The 23339-nt window shown below is 45.5% G+C and overlaps 1 protein-coding gene across 3 annotated transcripts in view; it reads right to left on the bottom strand.

Annotated features, from left to right (window-relative positions):
- LOC100967527 (AGBL carboxypeptidase 4) overlaps nucleotides 1–23339 on the bottom strand; it is a 1457032-nt gene that overhangs the window by 119116 nt on the left and 1314577 nt on the right. For all 3 annotated transcript variants that reach the window (XM_034964682.3, XM_008954952.5, XM_055093139.2), the window contains exons 7-8: nucleotides 10980–11069; nucleotides 1160–1274 (exon numbers count right to left, since the gene is read on the bottom strand). In XM_034964682.3, coding sequence (XP_034820573.1) covers nucleotides 1160–1274; nucleotides 10980–11069 — 205 coding nt within the window. The remainder of the gene's footprint in view (nucleotides 1–1159; nucleotides 1275–10979; nucleotides 11070–23339) is intronic.

The following is a 23339-nucleotide window of genomic DNA, read 5'->3' as shown; positions in this document are numbered from 1 at the left end:
ATGGAGCAAGACCCTGTCTCAAACAAATAAACAAATACACAAACAAATAAATAAATAACCAGGCCTGTGAGAACTCAGAGAAGAGAGTGGCCAATTCTGTTTAGGGTTTAAGGGGATGTTTTCCAGAATAAGGAACATGAACTGAGTTGCAAAGAATTAATGGGATGATGAAGGGATGAGGGATTTCTGGGCAGCAGGCAGCCTGTATCTTCATACATAAGGTAGCAGGAATCAATAGGACATGTCTGGGGAACTGGGCTTTCCTCAACGCAGCTGCAGCACCTGTTCTAGGAGGAGAGGAGGAGGTGAGGCAGGATGGTGGACACACAGGCAGCAGGGCAGACAATGCCTTGCATGCAAAGCTGGGGGGTCTGAATGTCATCTTGAAAGTCGTGGGCCTAACGAGCTCTAAAACTGTATAATTTGGATGGCGAAGTTAGTCAATGATTTACTGGCTGTGTGACTTTGGGCAAGTCAGTTAGCTTAATGTGAAATAAGGGCAATAACACTATCTATCTCAAATGAGTCGGTGTTTTTTTGGCAGATAATCTTCTGGGCAGTGGAATTTTAGGCTGTAAATTATGGTGCTAAGCCAGGAGAAAAGGAGTTCAAGATTTGAGTGCGTGAGTGTGGGGCTGGCTGGTATGCCCACACTGAAGAGAAATGTTTTTCAGATGACCTGGGATTCTATTCTCATTGATATTCTCCAAGAGGAAACACAACAAAACAGTCATCATTATAACTACCCCACGATATTCTGCAAAGCACATTCCTTCCCACCATTTCTTTTGAAGCTCTCACAACTGCCCTTTCAGGTAAGTAATTATTGTCTCCATTATGCAAGAGAAACTGAGCCCAGAGAGGGAAAAGTGGATTCCCCAAGGTTACATGGAAAGTAGGTGCCAAAACTGAGACTAGGTCTCCTGATTCCTGGTCCAGTGAGCTGTCTAGAAAAACCCAGCAAGTGACCTTAGGTGGCTGTGCATGAAAAAGCCAAAGCTAATTAAAGAAATTCTCAAGAGCCAGGGTGAAACTTTCTCTAATGAACTCATGGGCAGCCTCAAAATTCTTCCTCAAAAAATATATCCCGTATTTTTTCTTGCTTCCCTACTACCATCCTATAAGTACTTGCTTCCAAGCATTCTCCCCAATTCCTTACCTGTAATTGCCCAGGTAGACTCCATCAGGATTGAGCATTGGTGCGATCTTGAAGACCAGGTATTCCCGGAGGACACGGGCAATAGGGTGCTGGCTTACAAGGAAGTCAATGATCCCTAGGGAAAGAGAAGAGCCCAGTTTAACAACAAAGCATTTCAAGAAGAAGGAAACACATTTTTCTCAGCTTGGAAAACAAGAAGAGCTCAATAGGTGATTTTGGCCTGTGTTGTTATCGGCCTCTGTGGGTGTGTGGTTATAGACTACGTGTTATCTGTATAAACTGTATTTACAAATACATTTGTATTTCCAAGAGACAGTTGAAGACGTAACATTGAAGCCCATGGGCAGGAGGGAGAGAGCATTTCCTGCGGTAGAGAACAGGGAGGGCTTCCGAGAATGATGATATTTGAGCTGTGCTTTCAGAGCCCACCTAGTTTCATCACAAAGAGATGGGGAGAGGTGGGCTAGCACTAAACAGTAAACTAAGAGATGCTTTCTAATAGGCACACTTAGTTAAACATTGACATCAGATGTGATAATCACAGGGTCAAGGCCTTAGGGATTTAAATGCTCATGTTGCTGATAGGCACACCAAGAAGCAGAGAGGAAAAGCATTTTAGCCAAAGTCACATGAGCAGAAGGAGGTTTCTTTCATGTACTCCAAATGTGCTTCTTTCCCCATTTTGAGGATCCTCTGTTCCAGGACTCCAGGGATGATTGCCTTCCCGGCTTCTCACTGGCACTAAAATCACCCTGCCTTCCGGTCACCAAATTTAGAAAATTTGTCTCCATGACATTTTTCCTACTGCCAGGCAGTCCCCATGTCCCTTTCTTGAATGGAGCAAATCTTCCCCTCTTCTCCATCCCACTGCCTGTCTTCTAACCCAGGCTACCATCACACCAGGCCTGGATAACAGCCACCACCTATGAAATGAGCCCTCATCGCTGAAGCCAGAAGGATCTTCTGGAAGTGTGAATCTGATCCTGTCACTCCCTCTTTGATATCCTTCTGGTGACAGCCTGCATCTACCCATAGAAGAGGGGGTGAGAAAACAAACAACTCTGAGCCATTGTCCCTCTCCTTATCTCCTCCATATTTCTACTCTTTCATCAGAGACCTGAAAAAGAAAATGGGCAAAATGGTGCTCTAGCATTCCATGAAATTACTATAATGCCAGAAAGTGATAGGAGAATGCAAAACCCTCCCACAATGCAGAAGTGGGGCCCCGTTCCTGCTGGAGAGAGCAAGAAAGGTGTCAAAAGGAAGCCTTTGAGCTGAGCCCTGTCAGAAAGGTAGGTTTGATAGATGGCAGGAGGAAGGCAGCAGGGTGACTAAGAACAAGTGCCCAGTGCAGGCACTCAGCTCTTGGAATGATAACTCGCTCCAGAGCACATTCCAGAGCTGCTGTGACCAGTGAGGGACATCTCAGACTTTTCATTAGGCCAGGGCTGAGAATCCATAGGCAGCTGAAAGCCAGTTGGACATCATTTACTTCTCGGCTAACGCGGCAGTAGACCAGATGCCCTAATTTATTTGTTGGTCCTCATATTAAAGCTGCAGTTTGCCAGTAAACAGGCAGGGTAATGATGCCAGGCGCCCTTGTTAGGGGCTAATAATTGCTTAATCTGTCCAGTAATTGACCCCAGCTCCCGGGGCGGCCCTCCATCAAGGAGCCAGCCTGTGCTCAGGGCCTGGCCACACTGCCTCAGAGAATGGCTTCTGGAAATGGAGTAGCTCATTGTGATCCATCCTCCTTCACAGATGAGCAGATTAATTGGGCTGCCAATTAGGCAGCTAATAAAAGAATGAGAGAAAACAAAGGCAGACCAGAGGCTGCAGCTGCCCAGAGCTCCCTCTCCTAGGGTGGGTGTGGGGCAAGGAGAGGGGAGGTTTTAAGACTCATCTGTTGGTTTGAGGTCAGATACAATTCAAAATCATTCCCATTCATCAGGAAATAGGGAGATCTTTCTTTTCTTTTCTTTTCTTTTTTTCTTTTTTCTTTGTGGTGAGAGAGGAGTATGGGGAAGACTGAGAGGGCATGTAAGAGTGGAGAGATGATGCCATCCTGGCCAAAGGCCAAAAGCACTGGATGGACCAAGAAAAAAGAGGGACCAGGGGAGCAGAAAGTCTCAGGACCTGAGTTTGAATCTTAACTGTGTTAGCTACAGAAGTTACTGACTAGCTTTCCCTGACTAGTTTTCTCATCTTGATATAGGGATAATAATACCTAATCTGGAAGACTGTTGTGTACCTGTATTAGAGATCCTGTGTTAGCTGCCTGACACAGCACCTGAAAGTTGTGGCATGCTTCAATAAACTCACTTAGATCAAAGGTTGAAAGGCAGTGGGTAGTTAAAAACAGGATTAGTTTTAGAAGTAGGTGTCCTAGTCTGTGAAGTTGACTATCAATGAAATTTGGAGACAAGGATACCGAATCGTGGAAGCCAACAAATCAAAACAGAACTTGGGTTCTAGTTTTGGCTTAGTTACTGGGTGACCTGTAGAAAGCCTCTGGGTCTATGCTTATCTTTAAAATTAGGAGAAAGAATTAAATAATTCTCAAGGATACTTCCTACACTGACATTGTATGATTCCATCTATTTTATTCCTCTCCACCAAAAGTAGAAGAATCATCTGTCAAGTGAGGAGAATAATCTCCCTCCTGCTGGAAGACACCATCAACCTCCTTGAGATCAGCCTTTGTTCCTTCTGTAAACAAGTTTGCCAGGTCCTCTTCTTCAAGTTGATTTAACCAGGAAGCTGGAAAAAAGCAGGATGACAGGAAGGCTGGAAGCTGGAGAGGCCAGAAGAGAAGGAAAAGTGGTAGAGGATTTGAAATTAAAGCTGGAAGTTAGAGATCACTGCCCTGTCCCAGCTTCCAACAGACCAGGATGAACCTCTCTAGCCAAACCTCAACTGAGACTTATATTTATTGCTGATTTTTTTCTCCTACAGTGTTTGGTTTAGGGCTGGGCACATAGTAGGTGCTTATAAACGCCTATTGATGGATTGCTCCAGGAATTCATACAGCTTTGACTGTGTGGGATTAGTTGAACTGATCATCGCTCATTCTACAAACATTCATTGGCACACCAAATTCTGGGCATTTCAAAATGCCTAAGATGGTCCTGCCTCAGAGGGGTGCACAGTAAGGAAGCAAGTCCCCACTGGTTGGCAAAGGCTCTGATGGGAACAGCACATAGCTGTGGGGACCCAGCAGGGGCCTGGGGCCCCAGAAGAGATATTGGAAAGGGGACTTAAAAAATGAGTAGAGTGGAGCCAGATGAAAGGGGTGCCAGGATGCAGCCATAAAAAGAATAAAATCATGCCCTTTTCAGCGACATGGATGCAGCTGGAGGCCATTATCCTAAGTAAATTAACACAGAAACAGAAAACCAAATACTGCATGTTCTCACTTATAAGTGGGAGCTACACTTGGGGTGCACACAGACACCAAGAGAACCATAAACCCGGGATTCATAAAGAGGGGCAGGAGGGAAGAGGCAAGGGCTGAAAAGCTACCTATCGGGTACTATGTTCACTACTTGGGTGATGGGATCATTAGAAATCCAAACTTCAGCAACACACTATTTACCCATGTAACAAGCCTGCCCATGTATTCCCTGAATCTAAAATTTAAAATTAAAATAAAAAGAAAGGGGTGCCAGCGGAAGGTATCCAGGCTGGGGTAGGAAGAGATGGTCTGTTGGTAACGGAAAGCCTTTCAATTCCAGGGCCTTGGCTTCATGGTTAAAAGCGCAGACCCTGAAACTGGACAATCTGGGTTTGATGCCTCTCTCTGCCATTCATTTGCTGTGTGGCCTTAACCTCCCAGTTCCCCAGGTTCCTCATCAATTACAAAGGGGAGAATAAGAATTACTTGTGGGTTCTTGTGAGGATTTAAGTGAGTTGATATAAGCAAAGTGGTACACAGTAAGTATATACATGTATTGTTTTTTCATCATTGCTCTTCGTTGGCTTGCTGTAGACATGGGAATGGAGAGGTGAACAAGGATTTGCTGTTCCAGCTGAAAAAAACCTGAAGGCGACTATAGAGCTATTGCCAGGTTTTAAGCCTGGGTCAGATATGGGCTTTGGAGAGCTCCGTCCGGCTGCAGCATGGAATGCTGCTAAGAGGAAAGGAATACTGCAGGGCAGGGCCTCCTGAAGGCAGGACAGAGGTGGAGGTAGGGTGCAGGCATAGCAGAGAGAGCTGGCAGAGGTAAAGCAGCTTTCAGTCAGGAATCAGGGTGGAACATGATAGTGACCTGCAGGGGCTCTGCAGCGGCCAAGGTTCAGAGAGTCATGAGGTGCAGTGGGTGGACAGCAAACAGTGTGGATAGAAGGTGGCACCAATGATACAATGATTTGCCTGCAACCCCGAGAGCATCAGAACTCTTTGCTGAAAGCACCCAACCTTGAGGAACATAAATGAGATTAAGTTTCTGGCCCCTGGCAGGATGGGGCCTCAAAATAGAAACTGAATTCAGTTATGGAAAAATAAGAAAGTTACATTTCCTGCACTTCTTTTTTGAGATTGAGGCTTACTTAAACTTACATTGTGGTTTAAGTCTGTCTTCCCTCCAGGCCATGAGCTCCAAGACAGCAGGAACAGGTGTCCTCTCTTTGCCACTATATTTTTAGTGCCTAGCTCAGTGCCTGGCACAGGGAAAATACTCAAGACCTATGTATGAAGTGAGCGAATAAAGATCGACCCATGACAACTACTGTACATTCATTAGCTGGACTGACTTGTAATTCTATTGGCTCCATTTCACAGACAGGGAAAGAAAGTCAGGGTGTGGCATCGCTTGCTGAGTGCCTCACAGGAACCTAGCTGGGATTCAGACCCAGTTCTGCTGGCTTCAAAGCAGTGCTCTTTCCATGAAGACAAGATGCACAGAGCAAGGAGTCTATCTGCATGTGATTTGTGGAATAATTTGCATATGCCTGCATGATTTTCTCTCTAGAGTGTTCTGTGCAAAATTTATTGTTTCTATTCTCTGTTCAGAGGCAGTCCTCTGTAGTGGGAAGGGCCAAGGTTTGAAGCAAGACAGTTTGAGGTCTCTGCTTGGCCCAGTGTGTGATGTGCACAACAGCAGCCACTCTAGGCCCTTCCTTGACCTGGCACCAGACCCCTGTCTGCCCTCAGCTGAGTCCAAGGGCCTCGAATTATGGACTCACAGGGAGTCTGGCCCTGATGACCTTAAAGTTCACGGAGTATAAGTCCTCACCCTCCTGCCCCCAACTCTGCCCATTTCACAGATGAAGAGACAGAAGTCTAGAAAAGTGAAAGGCCCCGTCACAAACGCTTAGTGGATCTAGCACCACACCTATAGTGGGAAGCTGTTTGGGATAGCGAGGAGAAGAGGAAGAACAGGTGAAGAAGAGAGGTGGGAGGAAAGCAGAATGGGGGAGGAGCAAAGGTCACTACCTCATTGACAGGAAGTATGAAGCTGTGCTTGGTCCCGGTGCCTGGCAATATTGGTGTTTGTGAGAGCATGGTGTGTGCATGTGTGTGTGTGTGTGTGTGTGTGTGCACATCCTCCTCCCTCTTCTTACTCCCACAAAATAACCCTGAGGAGTGAACTTCCTGGGAGAGGGCTAGCTCTTTGTCTCCATAGTCTAGGCCCTGATGGGCACCTTGGCATGTAGCAGCAGGGCTCAGGCTGGGAGGCAGGAGACCTCGATCTAGTCCCCACTCCACCACCAACTTACCAGGTGACATCCAGTGAATCCCTGGACTATTCTGAAAAGAAGAGCTGAGAGCTGCCCAGTGACCTGGTGGAATTTCTGTGGAAGAGTGAAGGTGAAGAGGGGATTGTGGGTACTGGTCAGGCACCTACCTGTGCCTGGGGCTGACCCACCATTGACCTACACTGTCTCATTAAACCCTCACAGCAGCCCCTTGAGGAAGACATTGCTGCCCCCATTTTGCAGGTCAGGAAATAGGGGCTGTGAGAGGCAAGGACTTAGGCAAAGTCCCCTAGCTAGATGGAAATGGTAGGCTCAAACTACCATTGGCAAACTCCAAAGCCACAGCTGTGCCCACTGCCCCTGCTGCCCTTCAGAGCGTGGCATGGCTCCCCACAGTAGCATTTCATAAGTGCTGGTTTCATTAATTCAATGATAAAGGGTCTGGAGAGGACAAAGTACTCTGCGAATGGAAATTTTCAATGAAAGTTGGCCCCAGAGTCCCAGGAAGAGTCAGTGAAAGAACATACACTTGACCAAGAGTCAGAAACAAGGTCAACAAGGTCTAGGTCTGGTTCAGGCCAAGCTCCTGGCTTGCAAGGTGACCCTCCAGGTGAGCAGAGCTCAGCTAGTGACCCTCTCAGGAAGGCGACGAGGAAGAGCTGGGGCCCACAGTCTGGGAGGCCCACACCTGGGTTTGGTTCACAGTAAGGATTAGAGGAACCAGGTACAAAGTGCCTCATGGAGGCCCTGGCACCGGCCATGTGCTCCATTAGTGCTAGCTCCTCCCCTACTGCTGGCACTTATTTAGTGCTTTCTCTATTCCAGACCATCCTAAATGCTCGATGGATATGAACTGTGTCAGTCTTCACAACAACGCTGTGAGGCAGGATTTCTATTATTATTTCCCTTTTGAGATAAAGGAACTGTGGCATAAGGAGATTTTGTGGTTTTCCCAAGGTTACATTGCAGTAAGGGGAGGAGCTGGGATTCATGCTTAGCAGTGTAGCAGCTTGAGGGATGGCACTCTCACATGGCTGGCCACAGGGCCACACAGGAGCTCCTCTGACCTCTCCCATAGTCACTGGAGAACAGGATAGTTTGGCCTCACAGAGGTCATGGGCAGGGTTTGGGGTAGCAGAGTAAGCATCCCACCAACAAGCAGAGTCTTGAGGAATCCGAGCCCTGCTACCCTTGCTGCCACTCCTTCCAGAGCTATGTGGTGGCAGGACTTCACTCTACTCCCAGCAGCAGGTGCATCAGCAGCTCGGCGGCGAGAACTGTGGTCCCAGCCAGATGGGCACAACCGGCTTCACATGCCTGTTCCCTGCTCAAGGTCACTGAGCCAGTTAATGTGGAAGAGTTAACAGAACTGAAGGTATCTCAGCATCTGTCCACACCTTGGACCTGCCTGCTATCCCCAGAAGAAGGTGGGCTGATGGGGGCTGAGGGAAGATGGACACATTTAGGGCTATGACTGAGGAAGAAACTCCCAGCTGTGCCCTGTGGGGCTGTGATCGGGCTGTCTACATGTAGCTGAGACACCCTCAGAAAAGACCATGCCTCAGTTCTGTATTGGTAAAGTGGGGTAATGATGCCTCTTACACTGCCTCAAGGAAGTACGAATTGTGTGTCTCATGGGGCAGATACAGAGACAAGGAAAGATGAGAAACAGGATCGGGGAGATGGACTCCAGAACCACACTTGTCGTGAATTAGCCGTGTGACTTTGGGTAAGCCATTGTGCTTCCCTGAGGCTCCGCATCCTGATCTGTAAAATGCACATCAATTGTTGTGGGTGGTCAGAACTCTGAGTTCTTTCAGGTATAAGACTTCACCTTCTAGTAGTTCCCATCCCTGAGTGGGACAAGGGAACATGTACAGGCTTGGGAGTTAGCTAGACCTAGGTTAAAAGCCCCACTCCACTATTTAATGACTGTGTAACCCTGAGGCTCCTCTTTCTGAGTTCAACGCAGCATTTTTTCCTCACGACAGCCCCATAAGATGAATAAGAAACCCCATTTGACAGATGTGGAAAATGACAGTTGGAGACCAGCCCTAGACCTTACACAGCTCGTGGTATAAAGAGGGAAAAACAAATATAAGTCAAGTATATGATAATAAATCAGGGCAATAGAGATGACCGTTATCAATTAAGATGATGGCCATCTTTAGATCCACAATGCAGGCACAAAGCAGGTGGCAGGAGGGAGTGGGCCAGGGAGGCCCACAGTGGGGGCACTCACAATGAGCCCTGTGAGATGGACGGGGCTTGCCAGGTGGCAAGGAGCAGGCACAGGGCCTGCTAGGCAGAGGGAGCAGCAGGTGTAAAGGTGCACTGGTCAAGAGAAGACCGCCCACTCAAGGTTTCAGCTGTGTGGGGCTGAGTGTATGAGGCTGAGGCCAGAGAACCAGGTGAGAGCCAGATGACAGAGGGCTGGGAATGTCATGCCAGGGAGTTGTAGTTTATTTTGAGAAGCCAGCGGGCAGGCATTGAAAGACTCTGTCAAGGAACAGACATTTATTGAAAACCTACAGAACGCCATTGAGTGTATGAACTCAGCACCATCCAAAGATTCCCGTTTAGTAAACAGGGTCATCAGAGAGCACCTGAGATCCATTCAATTCCTCTCTGCCTCAGTCGTTACCTGTGAAATGGGATGGCAACCCTGCTCTCTGTCTACTGCCCACAGGGGAGGTGAGCACAGGGGTTTGGGCTCCCAGAGATGAACATATTGATGGTAAGGCTACTGTCTTTTTACAAACAAGGACAAAGCAGTTACATCCAATCAGCTGGGGGAAGAGATCTGCCGCCAAGTTTAGTAACTGACAGATGGCGCAAGTAAAGGGGTTGGTAAACCCAGGAGGGACCTCAAGAGGTTACTGCAAGGACAATGCTGGGGAGGAAGAAGGCCAAAGTGAGAATGCTAAGGAGTCAGCTATAGTGGCTGGAGCCTCAGTCATGCATCATACAAGCTGGTCGGCTTTGGGCAAGTCACTGCCTCCCTGAAACTCCATCTTCTCATCTGAAAAAAAGAGGAAGGCAATCGTGCCTAACTAAAGCATTGTAAGAATACGAACTGGGAAAATAAAGCCCATATTTATTTGCACAGTGCTTGATAGTTTACAAAGCAGATTACCTGCTTCATCTTCTCAGATTCCCACGGGGAAGACGGTAACATCTGTTGAGTGCCTGCTGTGTGCCAGGCACAGGACTGGGTGTGCTGTTTATATTCATCTCATGCCAGCTTCATAACAGCCTGCCTGGGTAGTATCATTTTACATTTGAGGCAACTGAAGTCACACTGCTGGAAAGTGGCACAGCCAATACTTGACCTCAGGATTGTCTGATTTCAAATCCTCAGAGGCTTCCACTGCAGTGTGCCACCTCCCTTGAGTTATAGAACCTCCACAGGCGTTTCATATCTCTTTGACCTCATGGTCACTTTGAGATTAAAATGAGATAAATTACTTAACTTCTCTAAACTTCAGCTTGCTCAACAATATACATATATATTGCTGACTATAGCTGACTAATTAAATGTAGTATGGATGAAATATGTAATAATAAGTAAAAGTGCAATTATAAACAGAAACACTTGAGAATAAAAATTATGACTTATTTGCCTCTGGTTGTCTGATGCCAAGTGTGCTTACTCTTGGCAGGTATTTCAAAAGTTGTTTAAGTGAATGATTAAATAAATGAGTGAAAAGAGAGTTTTCAGTCATTACCTCCCATTTCACAGCTCTTCTGCCAACATACACATTATTCTGGGGCCAGATTTCTTGCTGTTGTAAACCACTGGAGGCAAGTAAAGCTAGGGAGTGTAGATGATTCTGTATGGCTCTTCCTCACCACAGCACATATGAGATAACTTCATTCAGCCCTCCCTGTTCATTTATCCATCCATCTATCTATCCATTGATTAATTAATTCATACATATGTCTAGTCAATAAACATTTATTGAAATAAAACCTAATGGAGATCAGGTAAAATCTCTTTAAAGAAATGCATTACATTTCCATTTAAGATAATGGCTCTGCGTGTGGCCACACTGTTCCAGAGATCATCACAGTGTCCCAGTTGGATGTGGGTATAGGACACCTATGAGATCCTGCCACTCACCTTGGCACACAAATGATGAGGGTGTTTCCCCTGGGTGGACTCGTCCTGTGATGAATACCACCTTCTGCTCTGCCCCTTCCCGGAGATTGTCTGTAAGATAAAATGAAAGATGGTTGCTAAGGAGGGCAAGAAAAGCTGAGTCTAGTGGTTGGTGTGTGGCAGGGAACCCCAGAGGGAATGGGCTGGATGTTTTACATTTATCTCTTAAACCACTGGGTTAGAATCATTAAGGTCCAGCCATTGCTGACTAATTTAATTATGTCCCTACCCAACAAAAGACTACATTCCCTTTTGTTGGTACAACTGATCATATTATATTAATATGTAGTATTTATAATCATCCAAGGAAGCCATATGAGTGAAGTTGAATCCCAAATCCATTGACTGTGACCTTAGGCAACTTGTGTATCCTTTCCAAGTTTCCATTTTCTAATCTATAAACAAGGATGACAATATATCCTTGTTTATAGGTTATAAACAAGGATTTTAATAGGGTTGTTGTGATGATTAAACAGGCTTACACATTGCATAGTACACAGTAAACATTCAGTAAGTGATGGAGTAGAGAAGGTAGCTATTTATATATTAGTAATAGTAGCATCTGCCATTTAATTAGCTCCTTTTGTGTCAGGCACATTATATACATACATAATCCTTACAGGAACATGCTGTTAATGTGTTTTTTTAATAGAGGCAGAAGTGAGGCTCATGGAGGTTACACAACTTGTTCAAGGTCACACAGCTGAAAAGTGGTGGTAGGAGCTGAGATTAGAGCCCAATCCCTCGTCTGGCCTTCATTTCCCTTTTATCTTAAACAACTAAAAAACTGGACAAAATATTCAAAACAAGTATTTTCAGACATTGAACAAGAGCCAATGCAAGATAATCAATGAGAGAAGAAAAACAAATGAGATATGCCCTATGATTGCCCTGGCTTTTTGCCTGATGATCCTTTCCAGATCAAAGAGCAGAGAGGGGTATCCTGAGCAAAGCAAAGAAGCCTCACTGAGATTCAAGTTCAGCAGGTAGTAGTTGGGAAACTGTGAGCTCCAGAGAGGGGGAAGCGCTGTAGAAAAAGAGTTCCAGAAATCTGTACAGGAGTCCTCTTGATTCTTTGTTGGATGTGCATACATAGGGTGACTCCCCATGATGTCAGGAAAAAATGATCAAGGAGCTGTGAACTGCACAGTCCTTAGGGTCACACAGGGCTAAGAATCATTTGAATTCCCACAACTAAAGAGGAAGTCCTTACTGATCATCCAAGGAGAATGAGAATTCAGACGGGCAATGTCTTAGTGGTAGGGAAAAACTACTCTAGACCACCACATTCACAAAGCTTTAAAACAAGTCTCAAAAGGATCAAACTGAACAAAAGAAACTTAAATGCTTGATGTACAAAGCCCAACTCTCTTTAAAGGAAGACAACAAAATCCAGACAGTCAAAGCAATGTATAATTTGCAATATCCAGCATCCAATAAAAAATGATTAGACATGCAGAAAAGTAGGAAAATGTGGCTCCAAATCAGAACTCAAGCTCTTTTTTTCTCTGCAGAAGTCTAATTTGTATAATAAAGTTGAACTATTGTGCAAAGATATCATCAGACAAAAGCAACAGCCAAGGGTGGCATTCCCAGAAAGAAACATCTGGGGAAGGATATTCAGCAGTGGGCAGAAGAAGGGCTGATTGATACAGAGCACAACAATTACCTGAAGGAAATTTAGAAAGAATATTGAGAGAGGTTGAGTTGAAGGATTTTATCAATGTTTGAGGATGATCTGGAGGGAGAGAATAGAAATAATTAATAGGCTTTCTCCTTCTGAAATGCTGGAGACATGCTATTCTGAACGTGGTTCTTTATCCCAATAGTCACTGCACCAATGTCAGAGATGAAACTAAAAATATTAACCCTATTAAACCTGGTTCTAAAGGCTTGGGACTTGCTTGTCCATTGGGGTGATCAGTATGGGTGGAGTCACTGCTTCCCCTGAAAGGCAGCAAGAAATATCATGGAACCAAAATATAGTCTTGAGAACTCACTCTGCTCAGCTCTGTGCTAGGCACCTTTAGGAACAAAGGGAGAGAGAGAAGGCTCACCTGCCCTGAAGAAGTTTATTATTTAAAGAGGAATTCGACGTCTAAGCATTTCCTGGACTGCATATAAGCTCCTCAAGGAAGAGACTGCAACTTCCATGGGTGTATGGCTAATGTCTTTCCCAGGACCCCCTGCATGGAGTAGGTGCTCAAGGACTGGCTATTGAATTAATAAATAAAAATACTTGTGTAGATGATGGTTTATAAAGAAATACAGACTCATATTATGTTTTTTAATCTTTATCATGCCTCTGTGAGGTGGACAGTATTAACCCCATTTTATGGGTGAGGAAATGAGGCTCACAGAAGGAAGGGACATGCCCAAGGTCATTCAGCTAGCAGTGGTAGAGTTAAGTCCCAGCACCCAGCCAGTGCCCCTTTCACTACCCTGTTTCATTGTTTCATCCGGTAAAAACAATATAAGATCCCACTTCTGCTGCATTTCCATTTACAATTTACACAAGAGAGTTTCATTTTATCTTATTGTGATGGAAATTGAGCCGCTGTCTTAGTATTTATATTGCTTTTTCACTTACAAAAAATCACCAAGCCCTTTTAAAAGACACTGTCTAACACTGACCCCATCTATCCCAGCAGTCCAGAAATGATAAATGGCACTAGGGAGGCCCTTGGTGAAGGCTAACTTTATGGATGTCTCCCCTGACCCCGTATCAAGTCAATTGCATTCAGCATTTCTGCTGACCACAGGGAAATGCAAAATGGGCATTCTATTTGCACACTAATTTTACTGAGCCCTTGCGTCTTCATAAAATGATAACATGGGGCTAATAAAAATCAAGCATCTCAGGTGCTAATGTAAGCAAATGTTGATGCAGGCAGGTAACAAATTGCTTTGTCATTTAGAAGGCCGTAAAAGAGCATTATAATCATCTTTAGGCAAAATGGATGGGTCGCCTTTGCTTAGCTTTTAGCTTTCATTTGCGAAATCAATTTAAGGTAATGCAGCAGCTCTGAGGTGGTGACTACCCCACCCCCTCCTGTCACCAAATCTCCAGACTCTGTGCAAAGCCAATTAAACATATTCTTGGTGGAGGCAGCACAGATGAAGAAGAAAGTATGCTTGAACCAAGCCAGGGTGGAACAGAATGCAAACAATGAGACCAAGAACAACTCATAAGAGATAGAACAACTAAAGAGCTCATGTAGGCTGACATGCTCAAGGGTACAAGGGCACACTCAAAAAACACTGGGGCAGCTACACCTGGCTCCCCAGTTAAACAGCAGGTGTTTGAAGTAACGTGCTTTGTGTGGCATCCTTAGCATGAACGTGCACACACACATACACAGACACACCTTTGTCACTATAACCCTCTATCATCCGCTATTTCCTTAATCATCACATATTTATTGAATACCTATTAGATGGCCAGGCACTAGCTATTATTATTTTCATTTTACAGAAAACCAAGGCCAAGAGAGTTAAGTGACTTGTCCCAGTTCTTACAGCTAATTTGGCAGAGCCAAAGTCCCGAGCCAGATAGCCCGACTCCAGAAACTGTGTTCCTAACCTCTATATTATACTGTCTTCTAGGAAGGAGGACAATATCATCCCATTGCAATAGCAATTAAGTAATATTTATGTAGTGCTTATTCTTTGCCAGGCACTTTACATGCATGATCTTATTTAATTCTCAAAGCAACCCAATGAAATATCTACTATTCTTAGACTAGACTCTTTTATAGATTAGAAAATTGAGATCCAGAAAGGTTAAATGACTTGCCTAAACTTGCATAAGTAGCAAATGTGGGAGCCAGAATTAAACACAGGTCTTTATGATTCTCAAATTTGTGCTTTTAACTACTGTGTCATATTGACTTTTGGAGATTAAAATCACCCTATAGGGTTTTTAAAAAAACATCGACAAATTCTTTGTTCATTTCCGCCTTTCAAGAGGTGGAGATGTACTCCTCTGTCCTTCAGTGTGGGCTGGACTTAGAGACTTCCTTCTAACAAATGAAATACTCTAGAAGTGATGGTGTGCCACTTCTGAGATTAAGGTATAAAAAGACTGGCTTCCATCTTGGGTGTGATATCTCTTTCTTGAATGGCTCACCCTTGGGGAAGCCAACTGCTATGTCATAAAGGCACTCAGCCTATGGAGAAGCCCACATGGTGAGGTACTAAAGTACCCAGATAGCAGCCAGGAGGAACTGAGGTTTGCCAAAGCCATGTGAGTGCATTTGGAAGAGGATCCTGCAGTGTCCAGTGACTATAGCCCTGACTGACAGCCTACTGCAACTTCACAAGAGACCTATGCCAAAACCACCCAGCTAAGCTGTTCCCACATTCCTGACCCACAGAAATGGAGACATAATAAATATTTGCTGTTTCAAGATGCTAAATTCTAGAGTAACTTGTTAGGCAGCAATAGATAATAGACATCTCCCTGAAGATAACTATATTTCTCCTAGTTGCTATGTAGACCTTAAGTAACTTTGCATCTTATCTATTGATGCTGACTTTCAATGAGGACCAAAGCCATAATCTCGGAGCCAAGATGTGGAGAATCTCAATCTATTTGGCCAGTTATTATGGATCTGTTGCTGGTAGAGGTAGATGCCAAGAGGCCCCAAAGAGCCCTAGGTGGGTCTCTGAGGACAAAAATCTCCCAGAAGTTCATATTGTCAGTTTTGTTTCCCCATCCCTCCAGACAATGACTTGTCATGGGGATTGAGATGCTAATGTGAAGGAAGAAGGAAATGCTACTGGGAGGGGAATGTGGAATGTTACAATGGGGGAAGCATTTGTTGTTGTTGTTGTTGACACCTGAGCCTTTTTTATTTCCTTGACTTGATTCGTGAAGGCATGATAAAGTCAAGAAAATGCCCTTCTATGGGTTTCTAAACCAGACAAGTTTCAGCCTTTTCTCCAGTACTCCAGGGCCCAAACAGGTCCATAGTACTCTTAAGCTGGAGAAACAAGACATCGCTGTAGCAACAACAGCATGGTTGGCTGGTATTAATCAGAGGGCTTGCTCAGGACTGGAACAGCCCTGGCACTGGTCTCCCTGTGCCAGCACCACCCTTTCCAGTGCACCCTCTGCCTGGATACCAAAATGGTCTTTCTAAAATGCAAATAGGAGCATACCACTTCCTCTGCATAAAACCCTTCAGCAGCGCTCTATTGTTTGCAGAGCAAGTCCAGCCCCCTTAGCCTAGACCATCCCTGTCTCTGGTAGCTGGTGGCTGCCTATCTCTCCAGTCCCTTCCACAGGCCCCAGCCCCAGCTAGCACTCCGTGGTTCCCAAGACACGACATGTTCTCCCACACCTCCACACTGGGCACATGTTCTGTTTTCTTCCTAGGATGCCAGCCCCCATCTTGGCCGTCTGGCTTACTCCTACTCAGCCTTCAAGACTTGGTTCAGATGCACCTCCTCTAAGAAGGAAAGGAGGAAACTGATGTTCATCCAGGACTTGGACTGGGCCAACCTTGGTGTTAATGTTGCTGTGTTTTACCTGATTTTATCAGCAATGTGAGGATATCACTCTGTTGATGAGACAGACAATAAAGAGGGAATGGATGCTGTGAATTATAGTAAGAACATGGCCATAGTATAGACATTTATTGAGTATAATTTTATGAGAATATATAGGTTTAGGAGATATCAATAGAGCTTTCCTGGAGGCAGTGGAGAAGCACTAAATGCATTTGGGTAGATATGTGACTTGATGAAATTCCAGACATTCAGGGTTAGCTCTGCCTCAGTGTTTGATGGGTGGATCCAACAAGAGGAAAGGGCTAGGTGAGGGACACTGAGGAGGACCATGTTCCCTGTGTTTCTTCTGTACCCTGAGGGGGTCAAATGAAAAGTCAGCTGACTTCCCTGGGTAGATGGACTGGGTCTCATAACCAGGTTCCACAGAGTATTGACTGTGAGACCTTGGGCCAATTATTTATCCACCTTGAGCCTCAGTTTCCTCACTTATAAGATGAGAATAATAATCTCTAGCTCACAAGACAAACAATAAGCAAGAGACTTTATATCCCTGCCACATGGCTTCACCTATAATAGCAGGTGCCATTTACTGAGTGACAAGCCGTGGAATGGGGTTCCTCAGCATCAACCCTACAGGTATGTTGAGCTGGAGAGCTCTTGGTTCTGCGGGTGCTGAGCTGTGCATTGTAGGATGCCCAGCAGCATCCCTTTCCTCTATCCTCTACATGCCAGTAACACCTCTCCCTCCAGTTATGACAATGAAAAACATCTTCAGACGTTACCAAGTGTCCCATGTTTCCTCAGAGGCAAAATAGCCCCCAGTCAAGAACCACTCTCCTACAAGAATATTATACTTGATTCAAACTGGCCTCGTCATTAACTCACCAAGCAAACCTTCAGTTTCCCAGACTTTATATATATTTTCCTAACTCCTCCCCAAAGCCTCTCCAGATATCTCCAGACCACTGTGTCCTCACCCTCCTCTGAATTCACAGTTCACTGTCTGGACCCTCATCTGGTCATAAATCATTTGCTGCCTTGGTCAAGCAGGACCAAAAGCCACGACTCAGATCCATTCTGCCTGATGCCCAGCATCTGCTCTGCACTTCTGAGCCTCTGGGCCATCCTGAGAAAATAGTGGTGTTGGCAAGATTTATTTTCAGTTCCCGACTCCTTAGCATCCTCCACACCCCCATTCCCTCCCCTAGGCTCAGATCTCCCATGGCCTAAAATCTCATATCTAAGTAGTAGACTCATTATGCTTCAGGGTTAGGGATCAAATGTTCTGCCCTTGATGAGCTGGAAGAAGAGAACAGGAATTACCTTTGAAAAGAGTATGTACATGACAAAGAAATACTCCTGAAAAGAAATGAAGCATTGATTCTGGAATGTCAGGCGTTGGGGACAGGAGCCTTTCTGGTGTACCTCCCTATCTTCACAAATGGTGTCTTAATATGTCTTGGACATATTAAACTGCTCTTTTGTCTTTACAAAGCAGTAAGGGTGCCTCTGACTTACAGGAGACTCACAGAGGCCATCAGAACTGCACAGCCTGTGAGATCACCGAGTTAAACACCCTCACTATGAAGAAGAAGGGCAGAGGACCAGAAAGAACGAGTGACTTGCCCCTGGCCACACAGCTAGAGAGTAGTCCAGGCAGGTAGCAGCCTCCTCTCACTACACTAGGCTGCCTGGGGCAATGGCCATGCAGGCTGGCACCTGGAAAGTAGCCAGTGGATTCCTGCCAGAGAAGTGAAGAAAAGCTGAAAAGTGATGAGATACAGATCTGAGATACAGGCGGCTTGGGCCAACTAAGATGTTGTCACCTTGATGGTCACAGGAGCAGCACTGAGTTCTTCTCCCCAGACAGGCTGCTCTGTGGGCTCTGGCAGTTTCTAAAGCCCCCTTCCTTGCCATAGGGCTGGAACCTAGGCCTGGGAGCAGGTAGGCAGCCTTCCAGGGCAGGCTAATGGCAGGATAGATAAATAGGGGCAGGCTTCTTCCTCAGGCAGGCTCCCTACCCCTATCTATCTTGATCCCAGCACCCTACAAACACCTCCAGAAAGGCAGAGCCAGAGCCACCTACTCAGAATACCTGCTGAAGTTAGGGTTCCTGGGAAACAGACTCAGAGGCTCTGAGATTCCCATACAGGAGCTTTACTGAGATTGCTCTCGGGAAGGCTTGTGAGAGGTACAAATGAAATAGGGTGGGGACAGACTCAACAGGGCCTTTCAATAATTCCATGAGGAGCTCTGGGCCAGGAGGGCCCTGCCTGGTTGTTTGAGGAGGCAAGGGGGCTGGCCCTGTGTCCTGAATCAATAGGATACTGGATATGGCCTGCCATCAGGGAAGGTGTAACCCCAGTCAAGACTGAGTGGAAGTCCCAGGGAGGAACTCAGCTGTGTGCTCTCAGCTACCAATGCTCCTGGGAACTGAGGACTCAATCCTGAAGATCTGAGCAGTGCATGCAGCATCTGTTATGCTAGCCAGGGTTGCTGAGAACAGAGCAGAGGCTCAAGATCTGAGGTTTCAGACAAGAAGGCTGAGGACAAAGGACTTTCTTTTCTGTTAAATTCAGTTCATATTTTCTTACACTGACCACATGCCAAACTTTGGGCTGGTCTCTGAGAAATCAGACACTGTCCCTGCCATCCAGGAGCTCAACTGCTCTCCTGCAAGAATACTTTATTCAAACTGGCCAGTGGAAGAGAAAGATCAAGACTTGTGGTTATAAATTTGAATTCTAGAATCAGACAGAAGAAGCATTAAATCCAAGTCCTACCACAGGTACGTATGTGACTTTGAGCTCTAGGATCTTTCATTTTCTCATCTGCAAAATCAGGATAATAATAGTATCAAACTCATAAGGATCTTGTAAGAATTAAATGAGACAATGCTTCAGGTCTATGTATATGACTTGATGCATAGTAAGTGTTCAAAAGGATACTTACAGACACTGAGAGGTGACTTGGTCCAAATGCCTGACCTTACAGATGCAGAAAGTGAGGTCACTAGACAGTAAGCAACAGGAAAGCCACAACTTTGCCTCTTTCACAGTTTGTATTCCCAGTGCCTGGCACACATGATGTTCTCAGTAAATACTTGTGAAATAGTATTTGTTGCCCTTTGGTTGAATGAGTGTATCCAGCTAGAACTGAGTGCCCAGGCTTTCCCCAATGTGTGCTCTGCTTTTTGAATCCACCACTGGCAGACCCCAGAAATTCCTCACCAGGTTTAGTTTCATGCTTATTAGCAAATGCAAATTGAATTATGAAGTGCCCTTTTGCAACAAGGACAACAAAAACAGTTTCCCTAGGAAAGGAGGGCATGGAGAGGTGAAAGCTGGGATGAAAGTCTAAGACAATACATTCTAATCAAACTTGATAAATATGTAAATTAAAGCAGCTAAACAGTTGGCTTTGACAAATGACTTCTCCGTAATGGATTTTTCCACAGTAAAGGCAAGAGTTCAGCCTGCCTGCTAGTCACAATAAGAGCCCTCTCCTGCTTTCCTGGCAATGCAGGCACACTGGGCAGGCACTGGGATGCTAAGAGGCAGAGTGGGAATGAATCCTTCTTTTAGTAGATGCCATTGGTTGAGCATCAGCTAGCTGCTAGTCATGGCCTTCATTGGCCCTGCAAGAGACATGAGAATCCCTGTCTCATGGATGAGGGAGCCAAGATAAAAGTCAGTAAAGGCTGGATTCACCAGACTCCAAAGCCTGATGTCACTCGAGGAGCCAACACAACCACTTGTCAAGGAACATAAATTCAGCCCCTCCAATGGTTTTATTGTCACCTGAGGGTCTCACCAACTCAAAGTCTTACAGCTGTGCTTCCCCTCCCAGGACCTGGCCCAGTGGAGGTGTTCAGAAAAGATCTGTTCCTTAACTTGCTATGCAGTTCCAGTGGGCCCCTTTCCTATGCCCGCTCTCAACCTGTTTTCCATCCTTAAAACGAGCTGTTGGAATCATGCCAGCTGAAGGCCCAGACATCACAGAGTAGAAATGGGTGGTCAGATTGCAGATTCTCTGGAAATACATGACAATTGTCATTTTAAGCCACTAAATTTGGGAGCGGAGGAGGTTGTTATGTATTAATAACTAAGAACAATTGTTATGAAACTGATGATGATTCTAATGGGTTACAATACAACAGTCAAGTAAGAGGTGGCTGAAGAGGAACCGTTTTGAGCAGTTACTGTGTACCAGGCACTTTACATACATCAGGATCCAAGTCTTGCCAGGCCCTTTGAGATTTGTATTGTGAGGCTCAGTACGTTGCCCGGGGCTGCCAGGCTAGTAAGACTCTGAGCTGGAATTTGAACCTTCTCTATCTCAGGAGACCAGTCTTTCTTTTGACACTCCCAAGGGGAAATTTGATTCCCCAGCTATACTAAAGAGATGTTATTCTGTTTGTACTTATGTGCAGGCACCTGCACACATCTGCGTCTGACTGAAACTCCTACAAATACCTGAGGTTTTGTACAAAGTTATTAGAGTTGAGGTGCAAACAGAAATTCAAGTTAAATGGTTTGTAGCCTTGGAAGGACATTAATACAATTTCCCCAAGCAGAGAACTGATATATATGAGCACTCCAAGAGCTTCAGGAAAAGTTTCCTTGTAGGCCTGGGAGTAATGTGATCCTGACCCTGAGTGGAAGATCTGTCTTGCCCAATGCTGGAGGAACTCAGATTTGAAGAGTGTTCTTTCTTTCCTATTGAGATCTTCATTGAGTTGTATAAAAATACCACTTTCAATCTCAAATCCCCACTGGCATTTTAATATAAGCACCGAAAATGCTACTGGGCTTTGGAGATTTCACTTAATGAAGGAAAAGTATTTCTATTAAAGAGTGTAATTTTTTTCTCTCTCTCAACATGACATCTTCAGAGGAGCCAGAGAAGCTGAATTGTTCTGGGCTGAGAAAACAAACCAACCCATGCCTTGCCCACGAGTTTGTTAAACAGACTATGGAATGGCGACAGCCAAGGAAGGCAAGGAAGGGTCAGTCATGAGGGAGAAATAAGAGTAATGATTCTGAACCAACTCCCATATGCCCAGGACTGTACAGTTTATGAAGCATTCAGGTACTCAACAGGGAGATTATTTCTGTTGCCACTGCCCAAGCTCAACACCGCCCCCATCGCATGTTGTCTGAACAACCACAGAAGCCTCCTGCTGCTTCCTTCCTCCCCTGTAGCCCATTTTCTGGCGGATGGATCTCACTCCCGTGCTCCCAGTCCTGCAGCGGCTTCCCCATACACTCGAAGCTAACCCAGGCGGCATTCCCTAGCCCGCTTGTCCCCTGCCCACCTCCCACGCTCGCCTCTTACTGTTGTTTCACCTGCTCATCACACCTCCTCACACCTTTCTAGTTTCCTCACACCTCTGTCCAGAGGACGCTCCTGGGTCCTCGGAGCTGACTCCTTGGGAGCATTAGCTCCATGGCAAAGGGAACTTTGTCTTGTTAATGGCTGTGAATCCCTGCCATACATTCACGCTGACCGCATATCTACCATGTCAATAAAATACAGCTATCAGTTATTGAGTGATGTCTGCTGGGGAGAATGAGGACCAGAGGAATAAGACTCAAGAGGTGGCTGGGATCAGCAAATTGTCCAAGGTCATATAGCTGGCAAGTGATGAGAGCAGAGTAGACCCAGGTCTGGTTAACGTTAAAGCTGGTGTTCCTTCTCCCTCACCCCAAGCCGTCGTTCACTCACAGAGAGGCCAGAGAATGCTGTGGGTGGGCTGGGGGTGTTGGGCGTGTCGGGGCGGGGAGGGGGGATGGGTGGGTGAGCATGACCTTAGGTATGGCTGTGCCTGATTTAGAATTCTAGCTCTGCGACTTACTAGCTGTGTTGTCTTGGGAAAGTCACTCAACCTGTGAGTGTCTCAGTCTCCTCATCTGTAAAATGGGAATAATAATATTCATCTTATTGGGTGGCTGTGAGGACTAGATGAATTAAAATAAAGTACTAATAACGGTGCTTGTCACATGGTAAGTCCTCAATTAACTGTGGCTATTATTAGTCATTCTACATGTGTTTCTTGAGCTCCCAGTCACTCCCTCCCCCAGGAAGCCTGCTTCACCCCCAGGCAGTGAGTCACTCTCTGCTCTGTTCCCTCCCAGCCCCTTCTGCTATTATAGCAATTGCCCAGCAGTATAATAGTAATTTGCTTCTCTTTCTGTCCCGCTTTTCCCCTCTGGTGACTCTGAGCTTTTTGGGGGCAGAAGCCCTGTCTTATTCATATCTTCCTGGCACTCATTTTCTTTGTCTCAGACAGAGAAGGGCATTTTGACATGGTTGTTTTGATGTAACGGTTTTGAAATGGCTGCATCTAAATGTAAAATTGGTTTGGAAAATTACTAGGTACTGTGTGAAACAGACACCCCCCCCCCCCCCGCCACACCCATCACATGTTGGATCTTCAGTGTCCTTCACTCCCACCAATTCCTTACTGTTCCTGCCATCCTCATCCCCAGCCTTGACCCAGAGCCCACCCTGAGCCCAATCTCTTCCCTCTCTCCCCTCCCTAGACCCCCTTGACAGAAGTGGAGATCAAGGATGGGGGAAATTCTGGGATGAGAAGAACTAGCCTGAAATGTCTCTGTGCCACATTATTTGCTGATGTTTTTTTAAGAAGTTGAAGGTGTGATGGTTTATTTTCTCAGCTGTGTCAAAATGTCCTCATATCAAAATAGGTGAGTCAGAGCAGCCTCATCAACGTGGCTGAAACAAAAGGACAATGTCAAAAAGATATGAAGTCTGCATGGGAAGCCACCTGGCATGCAATAGTCC

This window comes from Pan paniscus, chromosome 1 (genome assembly GCF_029289425.2).
Source record: "Pan paniscus chromosome 1, NHGRI_mPanPan1-v2.0_pri, whole genome shotgun sequence".
NCBI lineage: Eukaryota > Metazoa > Chordata > Mammalia > Primates > Hominidae > Pan > Pan paniscus.
This window is presented reverse-complemented; position numbering and strand designations above follow the sequence as displayed.